Below are 25093 nucleotides of genomic sequence, written 5' to 3'. Positions count from 1 at the left end.
TCCTGTGCTGTCCTGTGTTGAATTTGTGTGCTAATATTGCACGTTACTGTAAACGGGTGTTCTGGATGACCCAAATTAAGGTGCCCATGTCCTAATTCATGGACATAAGGAATTTTGAGTTAGACTGTCCTGTCACCCAAACACTTATATATGAGCTGTTGGTGCTGTGAGAATGGTCGTCACTTGATAAATGCACTAGAAAGATGTAATATTTGCATTTTTATGGAATTAATGGAATGAAAGAAAGCTTAGTTTCCTAATGTTTTTACCAGCCTCTGTTGTGATGCCTAGTCTGTTGTTTTCTGCATTAAAAGTTTCCATCCGGTCCACTGTAACAAGTCAGCGAGCATCATTTAATGCTGATGATGGTGCAGTAGATGGAAAAACAAAAGAATTAAAAAATCACTACAGAAATGCGTTTTTAAATGCATATTAAACATGATACACCTAAATCACTTGCCTATGTATATGTTAATATGTGTTTTGAGCTTTTTAGTCTTTATTTTGATAGGACAGTGGAGAGAATGCTGGTAAGCCGAGACACAGACCAGGGGAAAACACGCTTAAAATGGATTTGGGGCAGGTTCAAAGCCTGGTCTCTGCATCTGTGGGTGCTTGCTTAACCAAGTAAGGTCAAGCAGGCACCTACAGATGTGAGTCTTCACAGTGTACTCGACAACAGCTCTTATAGCTTGACTGAAGCTTATCTACTATTCATCAACACATTTGTTTGAAACAAGGATTCAGGTGCACCTCCATACAACTCTCATCCTGAACAATTGTGTATTTTTAAGACTTTAGTTTGAAAGTTTCCACTGAGGATTGGGTGATGGAACTTTATTTCCAAAAGGCAATTTCTTTAAATACAACATGATGTTTCAACACAAGTAAAATATTACTTTCTAAAATTTCAGAAATACACAACTCTTCATTATAAAACACGTTCATTTGGGCGGTCATCCTAAATGATAGATTATGCACAATACAGGTCCTTTTTGTCCAGTCTATGTCAGACATGTAGTGCTTTATCAGTCCCAAGATTCTGTCTGCAGTCAGTTTTAGAAACTATATGAAGACAGAAGATTCGCTTTGATTGAGCTTTATTACTGACCGTAGGCTCCCTTGTGGGAAATGCTGTGCGATGATGATCTTTTATATTATTTTGGGGGGCATTTTTGCCTTCATTGAATAGTGAAAGCAAAGAGAGACAGGAAGGCGAGGTGAGCTTGCAGTAAAAGGCCAGCCCTGTAGTATGTGGCCGCTTGCTCACTGGCACCTCTTTATGAAGGTCTTAAACCCAAGCTCTGCTTGAAGTCCAGGAACAAGCATCCAGTGAGTTTTTATTGTTCTTCTTTTCTGCAACAATAATTGCACTTCACCAATTCATTACATCTCATGAGGATCATTTCTCCAGCCTGAAATAACTGTGGCTTCTGGAAGGCTGGGGTAGGTGTCAATGTGATGCGAACCATCTTCAGTCGATATTCCTGTGTCTCTATGCTTGAAAGCAGGCGAGATTAAAATCAATTCGGTGCATTAGGTCTCTCTGTAACAAACCCACAGCCAGCATAAAAGTCAAAGGATCCTTTATAAAGAGCTTTGTAGTAGAGAGGGGATTAGATGGGCCTGTTGTCTCAGTCCTTCGCTGTTTCTCTGGATATTGAACAACTTGCCCAAATGATCCAGCAAAGTAAACTCATAACTGGAATAACAGATAACAATCAAATACACACCATTAGCTCGTTCATAGACAGTGTTATGATTTCTTTACCCCTGTACTCAGTTGATCCAAATATTAGATATATTTAGCAAGTACCCAGCCCTTTAACAGATCAAAAGAAGATAAAGCTCTCAAATAAATGAATGTAACTAAAAAAAAGAAATCTGTCAAAACTATACCAAAGCAATCATGACTATATTGATACCAACATAAGAAAAGACTTTGAACGATGGTTTAACCACCCTTTCGGATTAAATGTTAGAATTAACTGTAACAAAGTTGGATATATGCCACATCTTCTATTGTTTCTTTGTTTGTTAATTTATTTCTAGTTATTTATTACTATGTCTATTTTAATCAGTGCCAGCAGATATAACACCAATTCAATTTCTATAGATGGGATAAGCTCATTTCTAGATGTATATGGGATAGAAAGAGACCATCTGTCACACTATACTACAACTACCTAAAAATAAAGATCTAATGGTACTTCTGAGCCTGGGTGAGATGTTCTGGGCATGTCTGACCGGGAAGAGGCCTCGGGGCAGACCAAAGACACTCTGGAGAGATTACATGAGGAGCATCTCAGAGGTCGACGGTGGCTAGAGGAGGTGGCTGGGGATAGGGAGGTTTGGGCTTCTCTGCTTAGGCTGCAAACCCCATGACCCCGCCCCGGATAATAGGAAGAAAATGATGGATGGTACTTCCAAATATAAGAGTATTTTCAAGCTCAACTACAACAACTTGTCTATCATGCATGTCTGTATGTTGAGTCTGAGTCTGTATGTCTCTACAGTAATTGGGATAAGGACTCTGTATGTCTATACAGACACGATAAACTGATCCGCAAGGCCAGTAATGTTTTGGGTATGGAGCTGGACTCTCTTAAGGTGGTGTCGGAGAAGTGAATGTTGTCCAAGATAAAGACAATGTTGGATAATACCTCCCACACACTCCATGACATGCTGGCTAGCTACAGGAGCACGTTCAGTGAGAGACTGAGATTACTAAAAACTCCTCCATCTAAACACTGTAAACACTGAAATAGTTGCATCCTTTTTGCACACACTCTTTCTTACTCGGTAATGCTGCTGTCAATTTTTTTTATTTATAATCACATCTGTCAAACCTGGATATTTATTATTTGGTGATTTGTATATATTGTGCTGTTCCTTATATCTTAACATATTGTATTGTTAAATAGTTTCGTCTGTTTTTGTTAATATTAAGGTACAGGAGCAACTGTAACCTATATAATTCCCCTAGGGATTAATAAAGTATGCTGATTCTGATTAGTGTTATATTACTGATGTTGCTTTGAGGAAAGATACTCAAGCCCTTAAAAAAACAGATCCATGCCAGTACTGGTGAGACTGAGGCCCGAGACTATAAAGCCTCTAATAATAATGTTTACTTTAGATAAATGGTACTCAGTTGTAAAGCAGTTGTAATTGGGATAAGGACTTGGACCTCTAAGATGGATCACCCATGAAGATGAATTCAAACCGGGGATGTTTGACGCCAGCTTTAAACAGTTTGTGGGAAAAGGTATTACCGCCATGTGTACACTTACTAAAAAGGGTCAAAGGCAGAGTTTTCAAGATATAAAAATCACATATGATCTTACAAACCAGGATTTCTTTAGATATTTACAGATACAGATACAAGAGAAATGAGGATAAAATACATCCTATTATAAAGACATGTGCATTATCTTATCATAGGCAGTTCCCAGAGTTGTGTCTACTATGTACTGTAGTTTGATAGACTCTAGAGAATATTCGACTTTATATGTAAACAAATAAAATGGGAACGGTGGCTGGAAGAAGAAATCCCAGAAGAGATGCAGTATGATATCAATGCAACATTGCCCTGTCTGCAACAAGGCACTGCAATCACTGAAACTGATGCAATTTAGCTGAAAGAACCAGGTTGAGTATTTTGTAAGATCTCAAATTAAAAGTAAACAGATAAAGTTCAAGAGTGGAATATTTAGTTATACGATTTCGCGATCGTGTGCAAGGACATGTGCATCCAAAAGACCTGTTTAAGAATCCTCTGGCAGAGGCAAAGAAAAATGTAACTAAAAACTTGCTAAGGACTGAAACACTGAGCTATAGACTTGGGTTGCTGGTTGAAGAGATCCTGGTGATGGAAAAAGTCACATGTAGATTTAATATGAAAAAAGGACATAAGTAACTTTATTATTAAAAGAGGCAGATTTGCTCCAGCACTGCAGGTCTGGTACTGTTTGTGTACAGCTTCTGGCTAGCTCCCAGCTTTGTTTTGACTTTGTGTCAATTCTCTTAATGTTCAAACAAAGCAGCCAGAAGTGGATGCTGTAATTCTGAAGGAGGAGAGGTAGCTGAAGAGAAGACACTTCTGATCAAAAAGAACACAGAGGCTGATCTCATATTTGCTAAAAGACTTCCTGATGAGCCCCAAGACGTTTGCGAAAATAACCTGTGGAACGACGAGACAAAAGTTGAACTTTTTGGAACTTTTGAGTCCTGTTACATAAAACTAACACAGCATTTCAATAACCTCCTAGGACCTGATTAAATAAATAACCTAAATAATAAATGACCTAAATACTCAGTTTTGCTCTACAAGGGCCTGATATCCACTTACGAGGACATTATAGTGCTACTGTTCTATCAAAATTTTAAACGAATATCCTCATTTGTGGCTCTCATTTTTCTTAAAAACAAAAATAAGTTTTTAAAAAAAATCTGGTAATTCTTTGTTTTTACATTCATCAGGCCCCAATGTGACCAAATATCAAAGAGAAATTAAAAATGCATGCAGTGGAAGAGTTCGGGTCTTAGGAGGTTAAAGGAACATTACACCAACAATCAAACATGGTGGTCGTAGCGTGATGGTCCAGGGATGCTTATCATGAGTTGTGAAAGAGGATCCCCAAACGAAGAAACTGTCCGAAGGGTAACAAAAGAGCAGGAAAACAGACAGAAAACTAACTGGCAGAAAAACACTGACACTGACAAAGAATAACTACTGAACTGGAAGTGATCAGAGCTGAGAAACAATGCACAGAGCCAATAAAAGTAGACAGGGTAAATGAGACCAGAGAAAGTAAAACTGAAAGCTAAACATACAAGCTTGACACAGATGGGCACGGAGGAAAGACTAAGGAAATAGCAAGAAACTAAACAGAATAAAAGCATTAACTGAAAGAAACTAAAGATAAAGATACTAAGAGGTGTGATCAACCATGGACCATGACATTTCTTTGCCCATCTGAACCTTCTCCATGACTGTGATTTGTATTTGAGGTCTGAAGAGTACAAGGTGAAAGAGGCAGGAGAGCACACTGTGTCCTGTGCTGGTCACTGTTTCAGAAGAGGTCTGGGTCCACTCCATCTCAGTTAGTTTGTCTCTAGGAGTGGTTGGATATTGTTGAAATAGAAAACACCTGATCCTCACAGCACCAGATGTGCAGCACAAAAGGAACGGCATCTTCCACACCCACCTTCTCCTGGTAAGCAAACTGCAAGGCGTCCAGCAGCTTGAAGAATATGAGAAGTCAGTGCAGCTGATCTGAAATCAGAGAAAGGAAACGTGGAGCAGAGTTGTTCAAACAGGCAGAGATGAGCATGAAACTGTGATCAGCCATGTGATCAGTTATAGGCGAATAGGCTTACATGCTATCCAGCAGTAGAAATTGCGGGCCTCAGTAAAGTCTACGCTCCGGTTACGGCCCTGACAGCATCCCTCCATAGAAACAAACACAACACTGAGCCAGAGGAAAACCTGGTCGGACCTGATGGCGGTCTGGCGCCATCTAGTGTTATGAAATCAAAATTTCCTGGTCGATCCGGTCTTCATCAACCAACCAGGAAAGAGGGCTTGCCGTGATCTGGACTGAGGCGGATGAGACCAGAAACCTTTGTTCTGCCTTTTCCTCCCAGTACCGAGTAAAACCTAGAGAACGTTCATACCTCCAACAACACTGCGCTCGTATTTTGCTGCTTGGCGATCGCAGATGGTCATTTTATTAATCAAACATTTGCAGAATTCATTCATTAGGCTTTATACATACATTTTTTTCCCGATAGCTACAACCCGAGGGGGACAACTGGCCATTTTTTTTCTGTCAGCTGCGAAATGGAAATAAAACGCGGAACTGAAAGTGGAAGCAACCGAGGTGCGTGTATCAGAATAAACAGGGGGGAAAAAATCACGGTATCTTATCTTATATGATCCCCGATCTTTGTGTTGGTAACAATGATTTTTACAGTGACCTCAACGATAACGGCGATTGCCTGCTTCTGTTCTCTGTTGATATTCCTGCAGTATTTGGAGAAGGACTCACTTAATCCACAGTTGATCTCATTAGAAAGTGATGGTTGTTTTCCTTCACTCCGTCAGTGGTTTGGGCTAAACATCTGTGCTATCAGAGCATTATTTCTACTTACTAGCCGTATTACCTCTGCCAGAAATCCAATAGCTTGTGCATCCTGCATTAAAAAGGTCAGCAATAAGTCGTGTAATCCGTGTTGTGAGTTTGTGGGGGAGTTTGATGGATGCCGCTGTCAGTGCACCTCGGAGCAGCGCTGTCATGTCATTATTTTACGCAGCACTTTGCCACTACACGTCAAATTAACTTATGCATCCTGTGCCAGCATATAAAGCGTCAGCCGTCAGGTGGATGCTGTTCACTCAGGATCCTCAAAGAAAGGCTGTCGCAGCTTGTTTGCACTTATTCTGAGGTAGTTTCCCTTTTGTTTTGATTTTGTTTTTTGTCTTTCTTAGCGTATTTACTTAAATTACATCCTCTTTTCAGGCAGACAGGCTCACATCACAAAGAAATCCAACATAACAGAGGTGATTTAGTGACTTTCTTGAAAGTTAGGAGCGAAACATCATTGCGAGGCGGACATTCAGATAAGAAAATGAATGAGAAACCTTTCTAAAATTTTCTGTAAAGCTTGACCTGCTTGCTGATTACCTAAGAAGTTCTCACAAAGTGCGAAGCCAGCTTGATATAAATCGCTGCTGCTGTAGGACACACGGTGTTGTAGGCCTGTAACAAAACAATAAGACATTTGTCTCTGTTGTGGTTTTGCTTCTTCTCTCCTACTCTTCAGGTAATGACCTTCCCCTCCGTTATCTTCGGCTCCTGGCCCCACCCTTGCAGCTTTTATCAGCTGGAGTGTGGCAAGTTGTGCAGCAGGGACTTGTGGATCACTACGGGATGCTGGAAGAGTTTGTTACCATGGTGACGGAGCTGGTCCCAGAGCTGATGAGCTACAGTCAGAGGGCTCAGCTCATCCTGGGACTCAGGGCCAGGGTCAGTAGTGTTTACGTTTTGGTCATACTGAGAGGAAGCTAAAGCTGTAGTCATTTAAAAATATCTGATTTTTGTGTATAACCAGCTGGTTCTGGAGCTGTGTCGAGGGGAGCATCCAGTGGATATGCAGATCATTCAGCCACATCTGGACAGAATAAAAGCCCCTGTCAGTACTGCCAAGGATCACCACGTAAGTGAACTTTAGCAGGAAAATGCACAGCTGTGTAAAAGCTGAGCGCTAGGTTGACTTAGCACATACCTGCTATGCAGTGAAGAAGTCCTCCTTGTTTTGTTTGGGGGGGGGGGGGGTTCTCATTAAGTAAAACTAGAGTGAGTTATTATACTAGTACATCTTAAAAATATATAGTGTCATTTAAACATTTGGGGGGGGGTGCTATTTAATTTAAAAAAGAACTTTCATATATTCAAGATTCATTATACGTAGTAAAATAATTAAGGCCTTTCTTTGTGTTTGTTTAGATAATTATGGCCACATTTTAAAAGAATTGATTAAATTGATACTGAAATGGTATAAATACCAGTTCAACCTGCTGACTTGACAGTTGTCCAGATGATGATCATCGACACCCTTCACAAGGAGGTTAATCCACAGAAGGTCACTGCTGAAAAGGCTGCCTGTTCTCAGAGTTCTGTATCGAAGCACATTAACTGAAAGTTTGCTGGAAGGGAATAGTGCGGTGGGAAACTGTGCTTGGACAACAGGGCGCAGCTTTGAGAGGATTGTCAGTAAAAGTTGATTCAAAGAATTTGAGGAAGGAGCGGACTGGGGTTGGTTTCAGTATTATTTCCGGGCATTTCATCTGGAAATCAAGATCTTAGAGGAAAGAGTGGAGTCACTAATCTAAAATGTTTGAAGTGCCGTGTGAAGTTCCTGCTGCCTGTGAGGATATCAGGGTGCCAATTCATCTGCTGGTGTTGGTGGTGGTTGGTGATGTTACAGCACGTCTGCGTTCACCTGCTGTGAAGCTCATGCCAATCTACTTTTTCAGCAGGACTTACCACTGCCTACTGTGACTATTACATGGTTTGCAAACTATGTTATTCCTGTACTTGATTGGCCAGATAACTTGGCTGACGGGAACCCCACAGAGAATCTATTAGAGGAAGAGGAAGGTGAGAAACACCCAACCCAATAACACCCAAAGATGAACTGAAGGCTACTTTCAAAGCAACCTGGGCTTCAGTGTCACCTCAGCAGTGCCACTGATGTGGTAAAGGAACCTCGACTAGGAGCCTACTTAGTGTTTAAATCCACAGGAAATAGTTTTGAGATTTATTTTAGGAAATATTTTAACTATTTGAGACACTGGACTTCTGATTTTCATGAGCTGTAAGAATATATTCCTCTTTTTTTTCGTGTGTGTGTTTATATCAGGTCACCATCAACCACGTGGAGGAATCGGAGGTGAACTTTGTGGAGCTGGTGCATTCGTTACTGGAGGATCCCTCTGAAAGAAAATATTTTTTCCAGGTGAGACATCTTGCAGAAACAAACCAGACACATTCAAGCTTTCAGGAAGACTTCAGTAACTCTGATAACACTCTCAGAGTCATCTCAGAATTCACATCATGCCCGACCTTGAGGGTAGATGGAGTACAGTATCAAAAGACTAAATGAGGATTCACTTTTGTCAGCCAACACCAGAAACGTGAGGCTGAAGTGGGCTCACCAAAACTGAGCTGCTGAAGATTGGGGGTGGGGGAGGGTGTAGCCTGGTCTGATGTGTCTTGGTTTCTGCTGAGGCACACAGATGGTAGAGTTACAATTTGGCATCAAAAGTGTGTCAACTGTAAAGGCTGCTGGTAGCGGTGTAGTCATATGGGGATGGTTTCTTGGCACATTTTTGCCTCTTTTGAACCATTAGGACACCGTTGCTGGTATGAAGCTGTTATGATGCCTCTCAGTTTGTGGCTTTTGTGGCTTTCTTGATCAGAAATGTATAGTACTGGTTCTAGATTACTCACCAGCACCCAGATATTTTTGGTCCTTTAACTTGTTGAACTCTAATTCCTGGTGACACAGGCGGAACATCTGGTTTCACAGGCTGTGCCGCCTGGTCTGTTGTTTAAATATAGACATGTGTGGTATCGACAGAAACTTCAGAATCTCAGCTAAAAGCTCCCAAAATTATTTCTATGACTGCCAAACACAGCTCAAACGACAAACAATCAAAGATAGCACGAAAAGATGTAAACGCAAAGTGTCGAGTCACCTGCCAGCATGTACGCGGACAAGCAACGTCTCTGCTGAAAGCGCAGAACTCACAGATTCCAAAACTCCAAGTTTCATCACACTCCAAACAAAATTTACCACACTAAACTAAACACACAATTACCTTTGCTCCCTTGCTTCTAAAAATTCCACCACGATAAAACCGCTCCTGCCGCACACTTCCATCTCCCAGTGTGCTTCAAGAGCAGCTTCCCATCGCTATTTTGTCTTATTCACTTATTTACACACAGATGCAATACACACCACTCTGCGTACTTTGCGGCTGTCCGTGTTTTTATTGCTTTGTTTTGCAGAAAAGACCTCTGACAATAAAAGCCTAATTTCTGCTATTCAACACCTAAGAAATTTAAGCTTTCGTAGATGGTGCCAAATTGCCAAAAGCTTAGCTATGCTTCCAATAAAACCTCTGAAGTGACTTTGCTCTGTGTCACTTCAGCAGCGTCCATCTTTGTCTAAATGCTGATTCATGGCTTTCTTTAGTTTTTGGTCTACTGCAGCAGATTTTCACAGGGGTTATGTGCTATAAGAGACACAAAAAAGGAGTCCAGGAAAGACTTCTTCATATTTTGCTTTGTTCAATCCTCAGTACCTTTGACACAATGGCATTTGCTGTGATGGTTACACCTAAGAGTAATTCTCACAAGTGTAAGCTTTATTTTCATATCAAGATGGTTTACACAGATTTTGTAATTGTAGAGAACTAATCGAATCATTTTGGGCATGACATTTTCAAGCAGGAGCCTCAGAAAGTCCCTGGGGTTTTAAAAGGTTAATCATGGTTTAAATATCACTATGAGATGGAGGCGGCAACAACTTTACATTTTCCAATGGCTACTTCAAGTAAAAGTGGCCTTAAAGTGGCTTTATGAGACATCACAGTGAGTTCAGTGGCCTCCCCAGACACCTTTGGGATGTGGTACAACTGTGAAGTTGACTGATGTTAGACATGTCAGCACGTGAAATCCACGAAAGAGATGAGGCTGTATATGCATTAGGAGGTGCTTTAATTACGGGTCTCTATAACATAAGGCACAGATGATAAATAAGAAGACAGCTCTAAGTTTGGTGCAGGGAAAAGCCTGTTCTAACGTTTGAGTCTAAGGTTTATTTTTTAGCACCTGGCGGCTCTTTTTTACTTCTGATCCGTAAATAATCTGCATCTTTCACGTGATTCTGTTTATTTTGAAAAGTCTCAACAGGATCTTGAGCTTTATTGTGAAAGGTTTATGTGGAACATGAACAAGCGGACACGCGATGCTGTTACCGTCGTTGTTGCTAACCACAACTCATAAAAACATGCGCTTGTCCGTCCATAGTGTGGTTATATAAAATATAAGAGAAAGAGAGAACTTTAAGAAATGAATATAGCCACTACAGTGACCATCAAGACGATGAAAAAATACTGTCGTAAACAGTTTATTTTGTGACACCACGAAACAAACGATAGCTAAAATGAAACATAGACGTTTTTATATCGTCATCCGATATATATCTTTATATCGAACAGTCCTAATGTTTCCTGACAGCACCCCTTTATAGCTGTACCTCTCTTAACCAAGGGCATTCAGTTAAAATTTAAGGAAGTCCAGTTAGAGAAAAGTTCCTCAAACAAAGTTGAATAAATTCATTATAACTAAATGCAATATATTTTGAAGTAACCTAATATTTGTAACAGTATCTGTATATAGTTTACAATTTGGTGGCAAGAGCTTCTTGGCTCTGGACGGAGGCAGTCACACTTTCTCCCTTATCTTTCCTGCTTGGCTTCTCATGTCTTTTGTATAGTCTCGCTTATTCTCTAACCCTAAGAGAGTCTCCCAGACTTGTTCTCTAAAAACCTAAAGAAGAATTATGGATTTGATCAACTGGTCCCTAAATGCAATTGACACCCTCCTCTCGACGAGAAGCCTGAGTTCGGGAGAGCCCGTGACAAGACATTGAAGACACCTTTCCGGAACCATGATAACAGGGTTCTTGCTGATCGGCGCTGGCTTGGCCCTGGCTTGGCCCTGGCTTATCAAAGAATAAAGAAAGCTGAAACGGCTGTTCAAATCCCCACAAGGCTGCCCGCTATGTTGATTGGAACGATGGAGCGAGCTGTGGCTTCTCAGAATGGGCTCAGATGCAGCACGGATGACATCTTGGAGACGCTTGCGGGTGCTGTGAGTACTGAGACCGACCGACAACATCTGACAACATCTTGGAGAGGCTCACGGCTGTCGTAAACGCTCATGCTCTATGAGCAAACTGGATAACATCTCGGTATGGATGGATAACATCGTGGAGAGGCTCGCAGCTCTCCAACGAAAACCTGTGACCAGTGACGGACGTTAGACAACTGTAAAATTGGAAGCAGTTTGTTTGCACTAACCAAAACAGCTACCATCTTCATCTCATGCGGCCCCCTGGCGCCAGCTGGATGCTCAAGGCAAAAACTGACAGGAATAACAATTCTCCCTTAGATAACAAGACCGTGTTGTGACTTTCTCCCTCCTCATTCAAGGCCACTCGCGTCGACCGAGGACTGTTGACTTTTGCCTAACTGGGTGAAGGGACCCTGCACTCACCCCCCCCCCTCCAAACGCCTTCGAAGCTTATGTCTTCTATGTTGTGAGATGTGCTGATTCATGTGCTGAGATGTTTTTTTCTGTTCTTAAACTGATCTCCCCGTTGGAGCTCAGTCTGGGGGGAGTTATTTTTTTCTCCTTGTCTTTGCTCGTGTTGTGCATTTTCCATTGTTATATCTCTCTGGCCTGTCTACCCCATGTGATGTTTGTGTAATGTATGTATGGTCGGAAGGGTAAGATGGAGCTGGCACGGCTGGCAGCCTTAACCCAATTTCCCTCGGGATGAATAAAGTATTATCAATCAATTGAGTTTGCATTGAAAAATTACACCAAAAAAAAGTTTTTGAGAAGTTTCAATTAAAAAATAATGAAAATGTGTAGTCTATCCATCCACTTTTTTCTGTGGTCCGTCTATTGGTGACTTAGGCTCTTAATCATTCTGTGCCTTTCTTTCTCACTTGCAGGAAATCTTCCCGGTATATTTTGGTTCAAAGTACGACGCAGCACTAGAGATGCTGGTGTGGGAGTTCATATCCAGACTGGAGGAGCTGCTGCCCGTCCCAGACTTCACACAGGTGCTGTGTATCTTTGTGCTCATCCGTGCCAGGCATCACTAGCCTGTTGCCTGATAATGATTGTTACATGACACTTCAGCTCTGTTTTGTCTGTCCCGCTTAACTGTATAAATGTTAACATGTCCAGATTGGAATTACATTAAGAGACATTTAGCGCTACTGTGGAGACAGCAACACGTGAACATGTGAATTTATTGTTGATTAGTTTTGCTTGTTTCTTCTTTTTTTTTTTAAAACCTGTTGTAGTTGTGCATCATATTAACACAGTGCACCTTATCTGTCTCCACTGGCACGTTTCCAAACTGAACAGCCATCAAAGGCTGACTGGAGCACAAAGACTCAGCTGGGGCTCAGCTGTCTGTACCGCTGTGGAGAAAGGAGGGTTAACAGGGTGCACGCTCACCAGGGCCTCCCAAAAGGCTCATTCCCTTTTTAGTACTGAGCCACTAGAGAGAAACACTAGAGCAAAGCTAAATTAGAAGCAGTCCAGAGTATTAGAAATACACGTGTTCACATCAACTATATTTAATTACATGGATCACATATTCTAGCATTAAGTCTCTTCAAATGAATTTAAATTCTTTATTTAATTCTATGATATAGATCATTTTGGCTGTATAAACAATTAATTTAACTAATATAATAAATAATTGCAGAATTACCAAAAATAATACCTTGATTTTTCTTTCAGTTGGCCGCCTTGCTCAGAGACACTCCGTCATTCCTAGACGACTGTTTGCAAACCCTTTTCCCCCCGGAGGACATGAAGGCTGTACTTGAACACCACAGAAACCTCGGCCATTTTAAAGAGAAAGGTACTGCGGGCACGCACTGGTGGGAGATAATTGCACTTCACCGTGTCCTGAAATGTGTCGAGAGAAAGGCTCGTAGCTCAGCGGCACTGGAAATGTGGCGCGAGGGCGTTCTGAGATTCATAAATTGAAAATGTTATTTGCAGGTAAAATATTCATGCTTACTTTGAACTCTTGTTGTGTTGTTGTCACAGGAGTGCTATGTTTTTCTCTCCATTAATTTTGCTACTTAATTCCCCATACTTCCTAAATTATGAATCCCAAAGCCTTGTCATAAAAAAAAAAGCTCACTGGAGTTTGTGTCATTCAGTTTTATTTATGCAAGACGTAGTTATTCTCAAGGCGCTTTAGAGTCTGCGGTAAAGGCTTTACACTATTATAGACAGACATCCAGTCCCTTTGTGAGCAAGCATTTGACAACAATGGAGAGAAAAAACGTCTCTTCAACAGGAAGAAACCTCCGGCAGAACCAGGCCCTGAGAGGACAGCCATCTGTCGCCATCAGCTGTTGGGGAGGGAAAGCCAGGAGAGAAAAGTAGAGCAAAAAGAGATCACAAAGAAATGCCTAGACAGCCTGTTTATGTTTATTTCAGTTGGAGTTTGGACATGTCTGACAGCTGTTTTATTTGTGTTTAAGTTGAACCAGAGCTTTAATAACAGTCTAATCGCTCAATTGTAGATCCCAGATTATTACCCATGGATGACTGCATCCTCACCTCCCTGTCACTGCCTCCTGGGACCAAAACTGTCATGGAAACAGCCTCCTGCTCACCTGCTCTCAAAGACTCCGACCACAAAGGACTTCTCAGCGCTCCCGTCAACGCAAGCAGCACGGAGAAGTCAAGGAGGAGCTCTGAGCCGATCAGGCAAGGACCGAGGGAGACGAGGGACTCTGGCAGTTGGCAGCTGCAGGCTAGAGCTGGAAACATTTCTCAGGAGAGGAAAGTACAAAACATAATTAGCACACTGCCATGCGACGAAACCATAGACCTCACTACATCCAACGAGACTGCAGACACGGATTCAGAAGCCAGTGAGAACAACCAAAGCTTGAGGGCAGCTCGCATTCTCAGGAAGAGGAAGCTGAGCGGAGGTGTGGACATTCCCACAAAGCAGCAGGAGACTTCAGCTTTCTTGTAAGGTTTCCATATGTTAATATATGTTTTATTCATTTGTTGCTAACAAACGGTCGACATCACATGTTTGCGTCTGTCCATAACTTTATCTGTTTGATCAAAGTCATGCTAGGATGTAGGTCTACTGGTCCGCCTTTAATGTTTGGTTCAGACTGAAATCTCTCCCCAGGACGTAAATGATTTCCTATTAAATTTTCAGCAGATGTCTACACTGCAGAGAGCATGAATGCTAATATAGAGTCATGCGAAATAGAAAGTACAGGTTCTCTCATTCACGAGGTTTGTTTATAAAAATCATCTGGTCCTTAGCAGGACTTAAAATTATGGAAATACAACCTCAGATGAACAACAAGGCGTGACATATTTCACAGAGTCATTATTTCTTTAACCAAAAAAAAGAGCCAAACTAGAAGAATAAGCAGTGTGTAAAAAAAGTACAGTGATCCCTTGTTTATCGCGGTAGTTGCGTTCTAAAAATAACCAGCGTTAGGTGAAGTCCATGAAGGGGCCAACTTTATTTTTTCCAATTATTATAGATCTTTTAAAGCTGTAAAGCCCCTCACTACACACTTTATACGCTTTTCTCAGACAGGCATGAACATTTTCTCTCTTTCTCTCTTGTTTAAACACTCTCAAAGTTCAAACCTTCGTGGAAAAATAAGTTCAGTATTATAAAATGAAACCAAAGATCAAACCCTGTTTTCAGGGCCAGAACATGGGAATAGAGCAGCTGCCAGAGAATTCAACATTAATGGATCAATGTTACGGAAGTAGAGGAAGCAAGAAGAATGAGTTGAGTAAAGTTTATCTGACTGTTTTGTTTCGCTTAATGCTCCTTATATTTCGGTGTGCCTTATGGTCCGAAAACTTCTACCTTCCTTTAGCATGTCCAGAAGTCCAACTTTTTGTGCGATGGTTAGCATCTTCCTCTGCGTTTTGGGTGCAACCGCAGGTGCCTTTGACGGTGCAAAACGTTTCGTCGACATTGTTGTGCTTGTTGGGGAGAAAACTTACAAACAAACAGTACAGCACTTCAGAGTCACACTGCTAGCGATCGAAGATTTATGTACATTTGACAACCTGAACACATTCTGTACTGTACAGGAGACAGTGCCTCTTGGAGACAGTGGTCTACAGCCGATCAGGACGCGGAACACAATGTGCCGTAAAAAAAATTTGCACAGAAAAAATCCACGCAACAGCGAGGCCGTGAAAGGTGAACCGCGTTATAGCGAGGGAGCACTGTACACCTTTACCACTTGCTTGGGTCAGTAGCATCCAGTTGCTGCTCATCAAATGCACTTAAATAACTGATCATCAGCAGTGATCTTAGAGAAGAATAGCAGCTAGCTGTCAATCTGCAAAGGGTAATAAAGCAATTTCCAAACAATTTGAAGCCATCGATCTAAAGTGAGGAAGATTATTTATTAGTGGAAAACGTTTTAGGCATGTTTTTTGTTTCATTTCTTTTCACAGAAAGCTGTGCATAAATGAATGAATTGCAGCAAAGCTATAAAAAAATGGGCCAAAATTCCTCCACAGTAATGTGAAACATTGATAAAGTCACACGGTGTTGTTGGTAATGGTGGTTGATCATAGAGTGCAATTCATTTTTTACACACTCCTGTATTTCAGTTAGAACAGCGTTAAATAAATAATTACATTTGATGAGAAAACGGTTTGTAAGCGAGCAACTCCAATCGTAGTTTTTTAACCTTTGCAGGGAGTCCTCAGTGGATGATGAGAATTCAGGTGAATCTCCTCTCATCTCCATATGGGGAGATTATACAGGTGTGTGCAGTTTATTCATGGTCTCAATCTAATATTTGGTTTTGTATTTCTAAGCATTGCTTTAACTGAGTCTTCGTGTTTCATTTCAGACTCTCAGGAGGGCTCTTTTCCAGTTGTAACGGACACAAAAGTTCCCTGGTCGGATGAGGAGACGCTCCATCTTCTCGACATCTGGGGGAAGGACTCCGTGCAGCGAGCTCTGAAGGGCTGCTTGAAAAACCGCCACATATTCACCCAAATTGCACAAAAGATGGCAGAGAGGGGCTACATGAGGACAGTGGAGCAGTGCCAGACGAGGATCAAACGACTGAAGAAGTGCTTCCGTCAGAACAAGTGGGCATTTAACGACACAGATTTTGAAGCTCTCGCTGACGTTTGTCAGATATGTTCACTGATCCTGTTGTTTTCTCCCTGATCTGTCGCCGGAGGGAACTCCAGGCTGGAGCATAAATTTTACACACAGCTGGATCAGGTCCTCGGCTCATCGGCTTCCTTGGCCGTTCCTGAGATCACCTACGACGTTGAGGAAATTATCGATGAAGACGAGTCCCGAGACGGTGATGATGACTTGCAGTTTGTCGGACAAACGGGCCACCTGGAAATTGGTAGGAGGTCACATATTTGTACTTAAGTTTAACTCTTGCAGCACAATTGTTAGTGACATTAAAAGCTTTTCTGTCTTTTAAGGCTTCATACAATTTTGCATCTGAAAGAAATGCTAAGGATTACAGAATTTACTATTTTCCCTCTGACTCGTAATGCTGTTTGTCCGTCCAGTCTTTGAATCCAGATGTTTAAGTCTCATTGCTACAGTCGTATAAAATCATGCACAAAGCCGTGCAGGCTGCCATTGCAAACATTTGTGAAAGAGTGGGTTGATCTAAAGAGCTCAAAGAATTCAATAATAATAATAATAATAATAATAATACATTTTACTCAAGGGCGCCTTCAAGAAACCCAAGGTCACCTTACAAAAGAACAAAATTAATAAATGGAGCAATAGTCATAAAATACATAAAATGAGTTCACTTCTCTGGCTCTTGACGAAGGCGGTCACACTTTCTCCCTCTCCCTTCCCTTATCGTTCCTGCTTGGCTTTCTCATGTTTCTTTCTAGTCTTGTCTGCTTCTCTCCCTCTACCCTGGAAGAGTCTCACAGTCTGTTCTCTAAAACCTAAAAGAGGAATTATGGATTTGATCAACTGGTCCCTGAATGGAATTGACAACCTCTTCTCGACGAGAAGCCTGGATTCAGGAGAGCCCATTGAAGATATCTACCTTTTTGGAACCATGACAACAGGGTTCTTGCTGATTGGCGCTGGCTTGGCCCTGGCTTGGCCCTGGCTTATCGAAGAATAAAGAAAGCGGAAACAGCTGTTCAAATCCCCACAAGGCTGCCCGCTATGTTGATTGCAACGATGTTGGAGCTTGTACTTAAGTTTAACTTGGAGAAGCTTGCGGGTGCTGTGAGTACTCCGACAACATCGCGGAGAGGCTCACGGCTCTCCAACGGGAATAGTGAGGAACCGGTAATGGACATTAGACCGACTGTAAAATTGTCATGCAGTGGTTCGCACTAAAGCAAGAACTCCACCATTATTTCATGCGGCTACCATATCGGCGCCAGCTGTGGTCTCAAGGCTGGAGCTGAATGTAACAAACAGTTTCTCCCCTGATAACAAACTGTGTTTAGACTCTTCATTCCAAACGCCCTCGTACGCTTATCTCCAAGGTCGAGTCGGACGGCGGGTCTGGGCCCAGCGCTGGAAAAATAGCGGCAGGGCAGGATGGCTGTGTCTGCATCGGCTTACTTCTCACCCCTGCTGCTTGTCACGTGCTTCGTGATATTGTGATGTGGACATTTGTGTGCTCTTTGTGACTTGCTCATTGTGTTGTACATTTCAGTGTTTTTCCGTAATACTACCGGTCTCCGACCTGTCTCCCCATGTGATGTCTGTGTTGTGTATGTAAGCTTTGTTGATAAGACGTGCAGACGGGACAGTAAGATGAATAGCAGATGAGGATCTGAGAGGGTGGGAAACAGTGGTGATCTGAAGCAGGTCACACAAATAGGAAGGAGGAGATTTATGGATACACAAGTAAGATTTATCCTGATGTCTATGGGTAACCAGTGAAGCTGCTGAAGAACTGGGGTAATATGAGCTCTTGACGGAGTGCGAGTTATGACCCGAGCTGCAGAATTTTGAAGAAGTTGGAGTTTATGAAGGGACCTTATAGGGAGACCAAATTAGGAAGTAATCGATACGGGACGCAATAAGACTATGGACAAGGATGGCAGCAGCATGGGGAGTAAGGAAGGGACGGCTTGGGTTTCCATAAATAACCAGAGTCGGTTAATATTACGTAATTCGAGCGTGATGGTGTAATAGGATGCCTCTGTTGCCTTTGTTGAAATTTCTTCCCTCCTAGATATTCCACACTCAGCTATTAGTGGTATTATTTCAAAGTGAAAGCATTTATTAACAGTAGCAAATCAACCACAAAGTGGCAGAGCATGTGAGGTAACAGAGTGGGGTTGTTGAGTGCTGAGTCCGTAATAGTCGCCCATACTCTGCTAACTTAATGTCTGCATAGTCCATTAACATCAGCACAGGAACTGTGTATGGGAGCTTCATGGCTTGGGTTTCCATAAATGGTTAGCCCCTGCAGGTGCAATGTGGAGGTGGTCCAGTACTTTTTGTCCACATCATACGTAGAGATGTGTCCATTTTTTTGGACACAGTATTGTTTTGCTCAAAATGGAATTAATACTTCTGACAAAATTCTGTGATTTGTTATTTTAGGAACGAGAAGCGTTCCCTGGACAGACTTGGAGACCTTGGCCCTGATCAACACATGGGGTGAAGATAAGATGCAGCAGGAGCTGAGGGGAATGCACAGAACCGGGCACATTTTTTCCATCATATCCAACAAAATGGCCACACAGGGTTTCTCCCGGACGCCAGAGCAGTGCCAGACGAGGTTAAAAAGGCTGAAATCGAACTTCAGGCAGTGCTACCAAAACAAGTATGTGTGCTCGGAGTGGAAAGAGTAAAAGAAAAGTTTTCGATTTGTAAACCTAATATCTCTGCTCTTTTGTTGTCCCTGCACTGTAGCCTGAAAGGACAGGAGCAAGTTCGGTGCAAGTTTTACAACGAGCTGGGAAGAATTCTAGTGAAAGACTTCCCTTCAGTTCCACAGCTGGAAGAAATACCAGGAGAGCCCGAAGAACGCAACTTTCCTGCCTACACTCATCCAGACATGGGTAAGCTCAGTTTCTCTGCTCAGGAGGACCGTTTAGATAAACAGCCTGCTTCCCAATTTGTTTGCACTGATTGGCTATTGCTTGGTCGAGACATCAGCTGACAAGGAATCTATTGAGCTCATTGCTCCTTTTGGGCAAAGAGCCAATGAGCTCCTGCTATGGCATGGCATAGCAGGAGCAATCGCTACTCTTCAGTGAGTGTTGGTAAGGTTTTAGTAAAACTAGATTCATTTGTAGTGGATTTCACTGTTTGTGAGCCTCCTGGATTTCTCATTTGTTTGTGCAGTACTGCCAAGCAATGACAGCAAAACTTGGAACTTTCTTTCTCTGCTTCCCACATTACAATTGTGATCATGAGCCAGATGAAGTACTACGTCGAGGCAGTTAAATGTAGGGAAGTACAAGATACATGAGCAAAGCTCCACATTATAAAAATCACCATTTGTTTTTGTACTTTCTGATTTTGCCCTCTGGGGGGCGCTGTGGACATGTAACAGATATCTAAAGTTAGAAGTGAATGCTTGTTTTTCTCAATTTTGCACCCACACTTCTTCCATGACTTTGTGTATATTTATTATTATTTCTGTTGTCAGTTTGTTGTATTTAGTAACTGTTTTCTTTATTTGTGGTTCAATTTGAAAACCAGAAATTATATTTAACAGCATAAACTTTTGTGTTTATAACTAACTGACTGAGATATACAGAATGGATATCTGCCTTCAGATCATAATCATCTCACTATAACATAATGTAACCTTTTCTTTCACATAATCCATCAGTAGAGTACATGGCAGCAGAATCGATGTAAAGCACAGTGCTGTGCCCAAGCCTTGAGCCACTCATCATTTCCTTATATTCCAAGTGTTCTTAAGCTATAGTTCTCAAGGTCTTTCATAGTTTTTCTTTGAGCATTGAAGCTTTTTCACTCATTTTTAATGCAGTTCTTGTATCTTATTGTTTTCAGAGAAATGAAAGATACTTAACTCAGACCTACGAATCATTCAAGCATAAGACAACATCTATCTTCTTGCAGGATGAACCAGTACAGTATTAACACATAACAGACAACTTGGCAGAAGAATAAATATAATAAAAAATGAAGGATATCTTTGGGCACTTTGTTACTAGCAGTGTGTTGCAAAAGATATCATTTGTTACCTTTTTTTTTTTTTTAGTTGATTCTATGAAAAATGCCAAAAATGCCATAAGATAGTTTGACAGATATAAAGTAGTATTTTTGCACCTACAAGGTGATTCTCAAAGAGCCTTTTGCTGAAAACTTTGCATGGTTTGCAGTGTTTTCTTTTTAAAAAATGAGGAAATAGGACAAGTGAAGGACAAAAGAAGTGGTGAATGTAAAAACTATCATCAGATGAACAGTATCTGAAAGTCATGAAGAATAAAGAAGCTCGTGGCTTCTATGGTGTATTTCAATTTATATTTTCACATTTCAATAAATCGCTGTTCCAATCTTCTGAGCAAAATGTAAAGAAATGAGAGGTAGCTCAAGACTTTTGTACGGTATTGTAGTTATCTAAAAAAAAAAAGTGAAATAAGGGATTGTGTATTGATGTGTTTCCTTTTTTATTTCTGCCTCTTCAGAGTCTGCTGTGGAAATTCAGGAGGACAGGAGGAAAGTCCCTTGGTCAGACAAAGAGACGATCATCCTTCTGGAGATCTGGGGAGACCCACAGGTAAAGCACAATGTCACAATCCATGCACTCCCCAAAAAATCTTTCGGAAATGTCCATAAATTTCCTGATAATCTCACTTTATTGCTGCTTCATTCTGTATTACTTCACTTTACTACTTTTACACGGAATTCTACCTTCCTTCAGGTCCAGCAGTGCCTTAGACGCTACCCACACAACGGTCACATTTTCACTGAAATTTCAGAGAAGCTTGCCGCTAACGGCTACTCCCGCAGCCCCGAGCAGTGCCACACGAGGATCAAACGTCTGAAGGGGAACTATCGCCAGTGTCGGGAAAACATGAGGTAAAAACTGCACATCTGGAGTCCCGCACCGTTGGAGTGACTTTGTTTTAACGCACCTGTCTTTCTGCCTCTAGCTCATCTGGGACTGACAGAGTCGACTTTAAATTCTATGATCTGCTGGAACAAATTTTGGATAAGCAGCCATCAACGTCGTCTACCATGGTAACAGACTCCATCGAAATATCAGAAGACTCCAACAGTGAATCGGTAACAGAAAGAGGTAAAATTTCTGTCTTCTACCCACCCCCTTAATGTTAACTCAGAATGGAAGATTGTTTTAATGCTTTTTCATGCACCACAGCTCTGAACTTCTTAAGACCTATTCATATCTATTATGAATGGGCTTTAATTTGCCAAGTTCCTGGTACAAAGTCCATGTGATGTGAGAATCTTGCAGGCGAATGCCTTTTCAATACACTGCAAGTGAGTGTGAATCATGTCTCCTACCTCCTGCACACACAGATGACACCCTCGCCTTAGCAAAACATAAAATTTCCAGAAACCAGAGCTTGTCTGACACAGAGTATCTACTCCTGCATGCTGCATGTGAGAAAGTAAAGGAAAGCGTAAACACCTCATGCACTGCAGGCTCAGTTTTTGCACTGCAGGCTCCTTGTTCTCCACCTGTTTTCTCCTTTGTCCTTCTCCAGACTGCATAGAACATAAGCCTGCTGAATATGCACCCAGAAATCTCCATAAACGCCTAAATAACTCTTGAGAATGAAATAAGCAACAAAAAAATTGCGCAAAAATCACTTAAATACTGATTAGCATGCAGCCACTATCATCACAGAACCTTTGTGTTCAGTTTGTGTCGGAGTTTTTATTTTACACAGAACAAAACTGCTGGATTCACACAGGGGTAAGATCAATAACAACTTCTTCAATCCAATTAGTGTATAACAAATCACCAGAGGTCCCTATGTAATACTAGACCCATGCTAATTGGCCTCAAAAAATAGTGAGCCCCAAATGCTTTCAGTAACTACATAATTTAAGCCATGTACTGTATGTGCGGATGATTATGATGACTTTAGACTAAAGTGAAGTGAAAGTAAAAATGAATTCAACACAGTTAAAAAAGTATTCCTAATCCCATTTTTCCCATTTTGGATGTTTTATACTCATGTTAAATTTCTGTGTCTCAATCACAAGACCCAGAAATCAACATGTCAGCTGAAAAGCCAGCAACCAGCTCTTGGACAGACGAGGAGACCCTGGTACTTGTCGATATCTGGGGTGAAGAAGATCTCCAGAAGGCCCTGAGGGGTTTCGTCCACAACGGCCACGTTTACGCAGACATTTCCGAAAGAATGCAGGACCTCGGTTTTTCGAAATCCTCGGAGCAGTGCCGCTGGAAGGTGAAGTCTCTGAGGAACAACTTTCGACAGTGCTACGAAAGGAAGAAGTGAGCTCAGTCTTTCCATCGGTTTACCTGTTTTTGTATCGCTCTCTCTGAGTGATGCCTCCGTAACTGCCGTTTTCATTCCCGCTAGATCTGGAAGAAAAGTTGATTACAAGTTCTACAGCCAACTGGAACAAATACTGGGACAGGAAGCGGTTTCTCTTGATGAGTATGATGAAAGGGATGAACAAGAGGAGCAGGATTCAGGTACAGAACACGCGCTCTGCATTAGATTAAAAATCAGCTACAAGTCAGATATCTTACATGTGTGTCTACCTGTAACAGGTGCCGATGGTTTGAACACAACGTGGACAGAGCAGGAGACGGTTGCTCTCATCGAGGTGTGGGCCGCAGATGATGTGCAGCATGGCCTGAAAATATGCGTCCGCAATAGTCACATATTCGCCGAGATATCTGAGAAAATGGCTGCAATAGGCTACCTGAGGACAGCGGAGCAGTGCCACTCCCGGATTAAAAGGTTGAAGAAGACTTACAGGCGTTACTGCAACAGCCGCAGGTAAAAAACAAACAAACAACAATACATGCTTTATGCTTTTTGAGATGATCCAGGCTCGAATGTTGTTGGCCAGCTGACCGTGGATTTATGTTTTCCAGAAATGGAGGGCGGCCCACGGCGTTCCGATACTTCAACCTCCTTGCTCCGGTGCTTGGCGACGAGTCTATTTTTGCCCCTGTGGACAGTACCGATGCCACCTTACAACCTTTGATGGACAATGAGCCTGTCTTATGTGGGTTTACACAGCCAGTCAGTAATACACAGGGTTACTGTGCATATATGAACTAAACTGCCAAAGATGAACACAATAATAAAGGCGTTTCCTCGTTTTAGATGAGCAGCCCTCGACCAGCCGGCTCCTGGTCGACCTGAGCCGAAAGATGCCCTGGTCGGATCAGGAGACTCGCACACTGCTGGAGATCTGGGGTGAGGACGGCGTTCAGCTCACTCTGAAGGGCTGCCTGAAGAACCGACATGTGTTTGACTACATCTCAGAGAAGATGAACGACCGAGGATTTATAAGGACCTCGGAGCAGTGCTACACCCGCATTAAGCGTCTTAAATATGGCTTCCTCCATGAAAAGTCAGTAACGACAAGATTTTGATTCTCACTTATTCTAAACTTGTTTAGATGTTTATTGGTTTTAGTATTGGTTTTGCTTTTAAAATTTTTACATTTGACACGATCACGGGTGAAGGTCCATGTGAAGTCATGACAATCTCAAAAGATTTCAAGAAAGAACTCAACAGAGCATAAAGATGCTCTTTGTCGTTTACAGTAATTAGCATAAAAACTGTAATTAGAGTTCTGGTTGTAACTGTGAGGTTTTTTTACAAATGTAGGGGAGAGTTTAAATTCTTCAATGAGATGGAAAAAATCTTCAGGAAGGAACTGAAAGTCGACGACGTGGCCGCAGACACGTCGGCTGCAGATGAGCCAGATGACTACATACTCGAACTGGGCCCAAAAAAAGGTGTAACTATATGGAGTATGTCACAGTGTGTGTGGGGGGAGCTGCACAGATGTGATGTGTGCTTTGAAAGTGTTGATGAAGGAGTATAGAGAAGGCCACTGTTTCTTTGTGGAGCTAGAGAAACCATATGACTGGGTGCTAAGAGAAGTGTGGCAATGCATGAGGACAAAAATCAATGTTTCTTTTCTCACAGTCCCCTCAGGTAACCAGTGGGTGCTCGACAGCGCTAAGCTGCCCTGGAGCGACGGAGAGACCGAGGCCCTACTGGACATTTGGGGGAGCGAGGAGATCCAGGAGAACTTAAAGGGCAGCGCCAAAAACAAACAGATCTTCCTCCAGATCTCTCAGGTCATGACCAGCCAGGGCTACCTGCGCACTCCTGAACAATGTCAGTCCAGGATAAAGAGGCTGAGGGCTAATTTCAGGCACTTCCTAGAAGGCAGAAAGTAAGCTCAGCAGTTCATTGTTGAGAGGTTACAGGGCACCGTGAGGTGGTGGGATCATCCATAATGTAAACGTGTTTTTATCTTCTGAGCATATTCACACCTCAGAGTTATCAGATTGTAGCTTTTTGTCTTCTCATCAGTCCTGATGTTCTGTGTCGTGTTTTCAGAGGAGAGAAACAAGAATGCAAGTTTTTTGAGAAGCTGGTGCAGATATTTGGCAACAAGTACATAATAAACTCAGACCCACTGGCTGACGATACAGCTGAAGTCATAGGTAAGTCTGACAAAGGTATCTGTTATTTTAGCACAGATACAGCAGCTTTAA

General features: G+C 42.0%; 1 protein-coding gene and 1 long non-coding RNA gene across 2 annotated transcripts in view; one reads left to right on the top strand and one right to left on the bottom strand.

The window, feature by feature from the left end:
• Window positions 1-3877: 3877 nt before the first annotated feature.
• LOC309692221 lies at window positions 3878-5487 on the bottom strand. Its single transcript, XR_014272249.1, has 3 exons — window positions 5383-5487; window positions 5211-5278; window positions 3878-4183 (listed from the first exon to the last, which is right to left on the bottom strand). It is a non-coding gene; the product is annotated as an uncharacterized lncRNA (long non-coding RNA).
• A 166-nt stretch (window positions 5488-5653) lies between these two features.
• The window catches only part of LOC309692220 (uncharacterized protein), a 21421-nt gene continuing 1981 nt past the window's right edge, over window positions 5654-25093 (top strand). Inside the window, exons 1-23 of the mRNA XM_082510521.1 lie at window positions 5654-5885; window positions 6829-7031; window positions 7117-7221; window positions 8428-8523; window positions 12317-12427; window positions 13119-13242; window positions 13919-14375; window positions 16099-16166; window positions 16256-16499; window positions 16605-16771; window positions 18970-19192; window positions 19282-19430; window positions 21033-21124; window positions 21269-21426; window positions 21501-21646; window positions 22582-22834; window positions 22923-23038; window positions 23117-23348; window positions 23447-23580; window positions 23682-23931; window positions 24192-24322; window positions 24516-24768; window positions 24936-25042. Of these exons, the coding sequence (XP_082366647.1) occupies window positions 5846-5885; window positions 6829-7031; window positions 7117-7221; window positions 8428-8523; window positions 12317-12427; window positions 13119-13242; window positions 13919-14375; window positions 16099-16166; window positions 16256-16499; window positions 16605-16771; window positions 18970-19192; window positions 19282-19430; window positions 21033-21124; window positions 21269-21426; window positions 21501-21646; window positions 22582-22834; window positions 22923-23038; window positions 23117-23348; window positions 23447-23580; window positions 23682-23931; window positions 24192-24322; window positions 24516-24768; window positions 24936-25042 (3859 nt within the window). The 5' untranslated portion in view covers window positions 5654-5845. The remainder of the gene's footprint in view (window positions 5886-6828; window positions 7032-7116; window positions 7222-8427; window positions 8524-12316; window positions 12428-13118; window positions 13243-13918; window positions 14376-16098; window positions 16167-16255; window positions 16500-16604; window positions 16772-18969; window positions 19193-19281; window positions 19431-21032; window positions 21125-21268; window positions 21427-21500; window positions 21647-22581; window positions 22835-22922; window positions 23039-23116; window positions 23349-23446; window positions 23581-23681; window positions 23932-24191; window positions 24323-24515; window positions 24769-24935; window positions 25043-25093) is intronic.

The sequence above is a fragment of the Aulonocara stuartgranti genome (assembly GCF_965226115.1).
Source record: "Aulonocara stuartgranti genome assembly, chromosome: 17".
NCBI classification, from domain to species: domain Eukaryota; kingdom Metazoa; phylum Chordata; class Actinopteri; order Cichliformes; family Cichlidae; genus Aulonocara; species Aulonocara stuartgranti.
The sequence above is the reverse complement of the archived record's forward strand: the minus strand, read 5'-3'. Positions and strand labels throughout refer to the sequence as shown.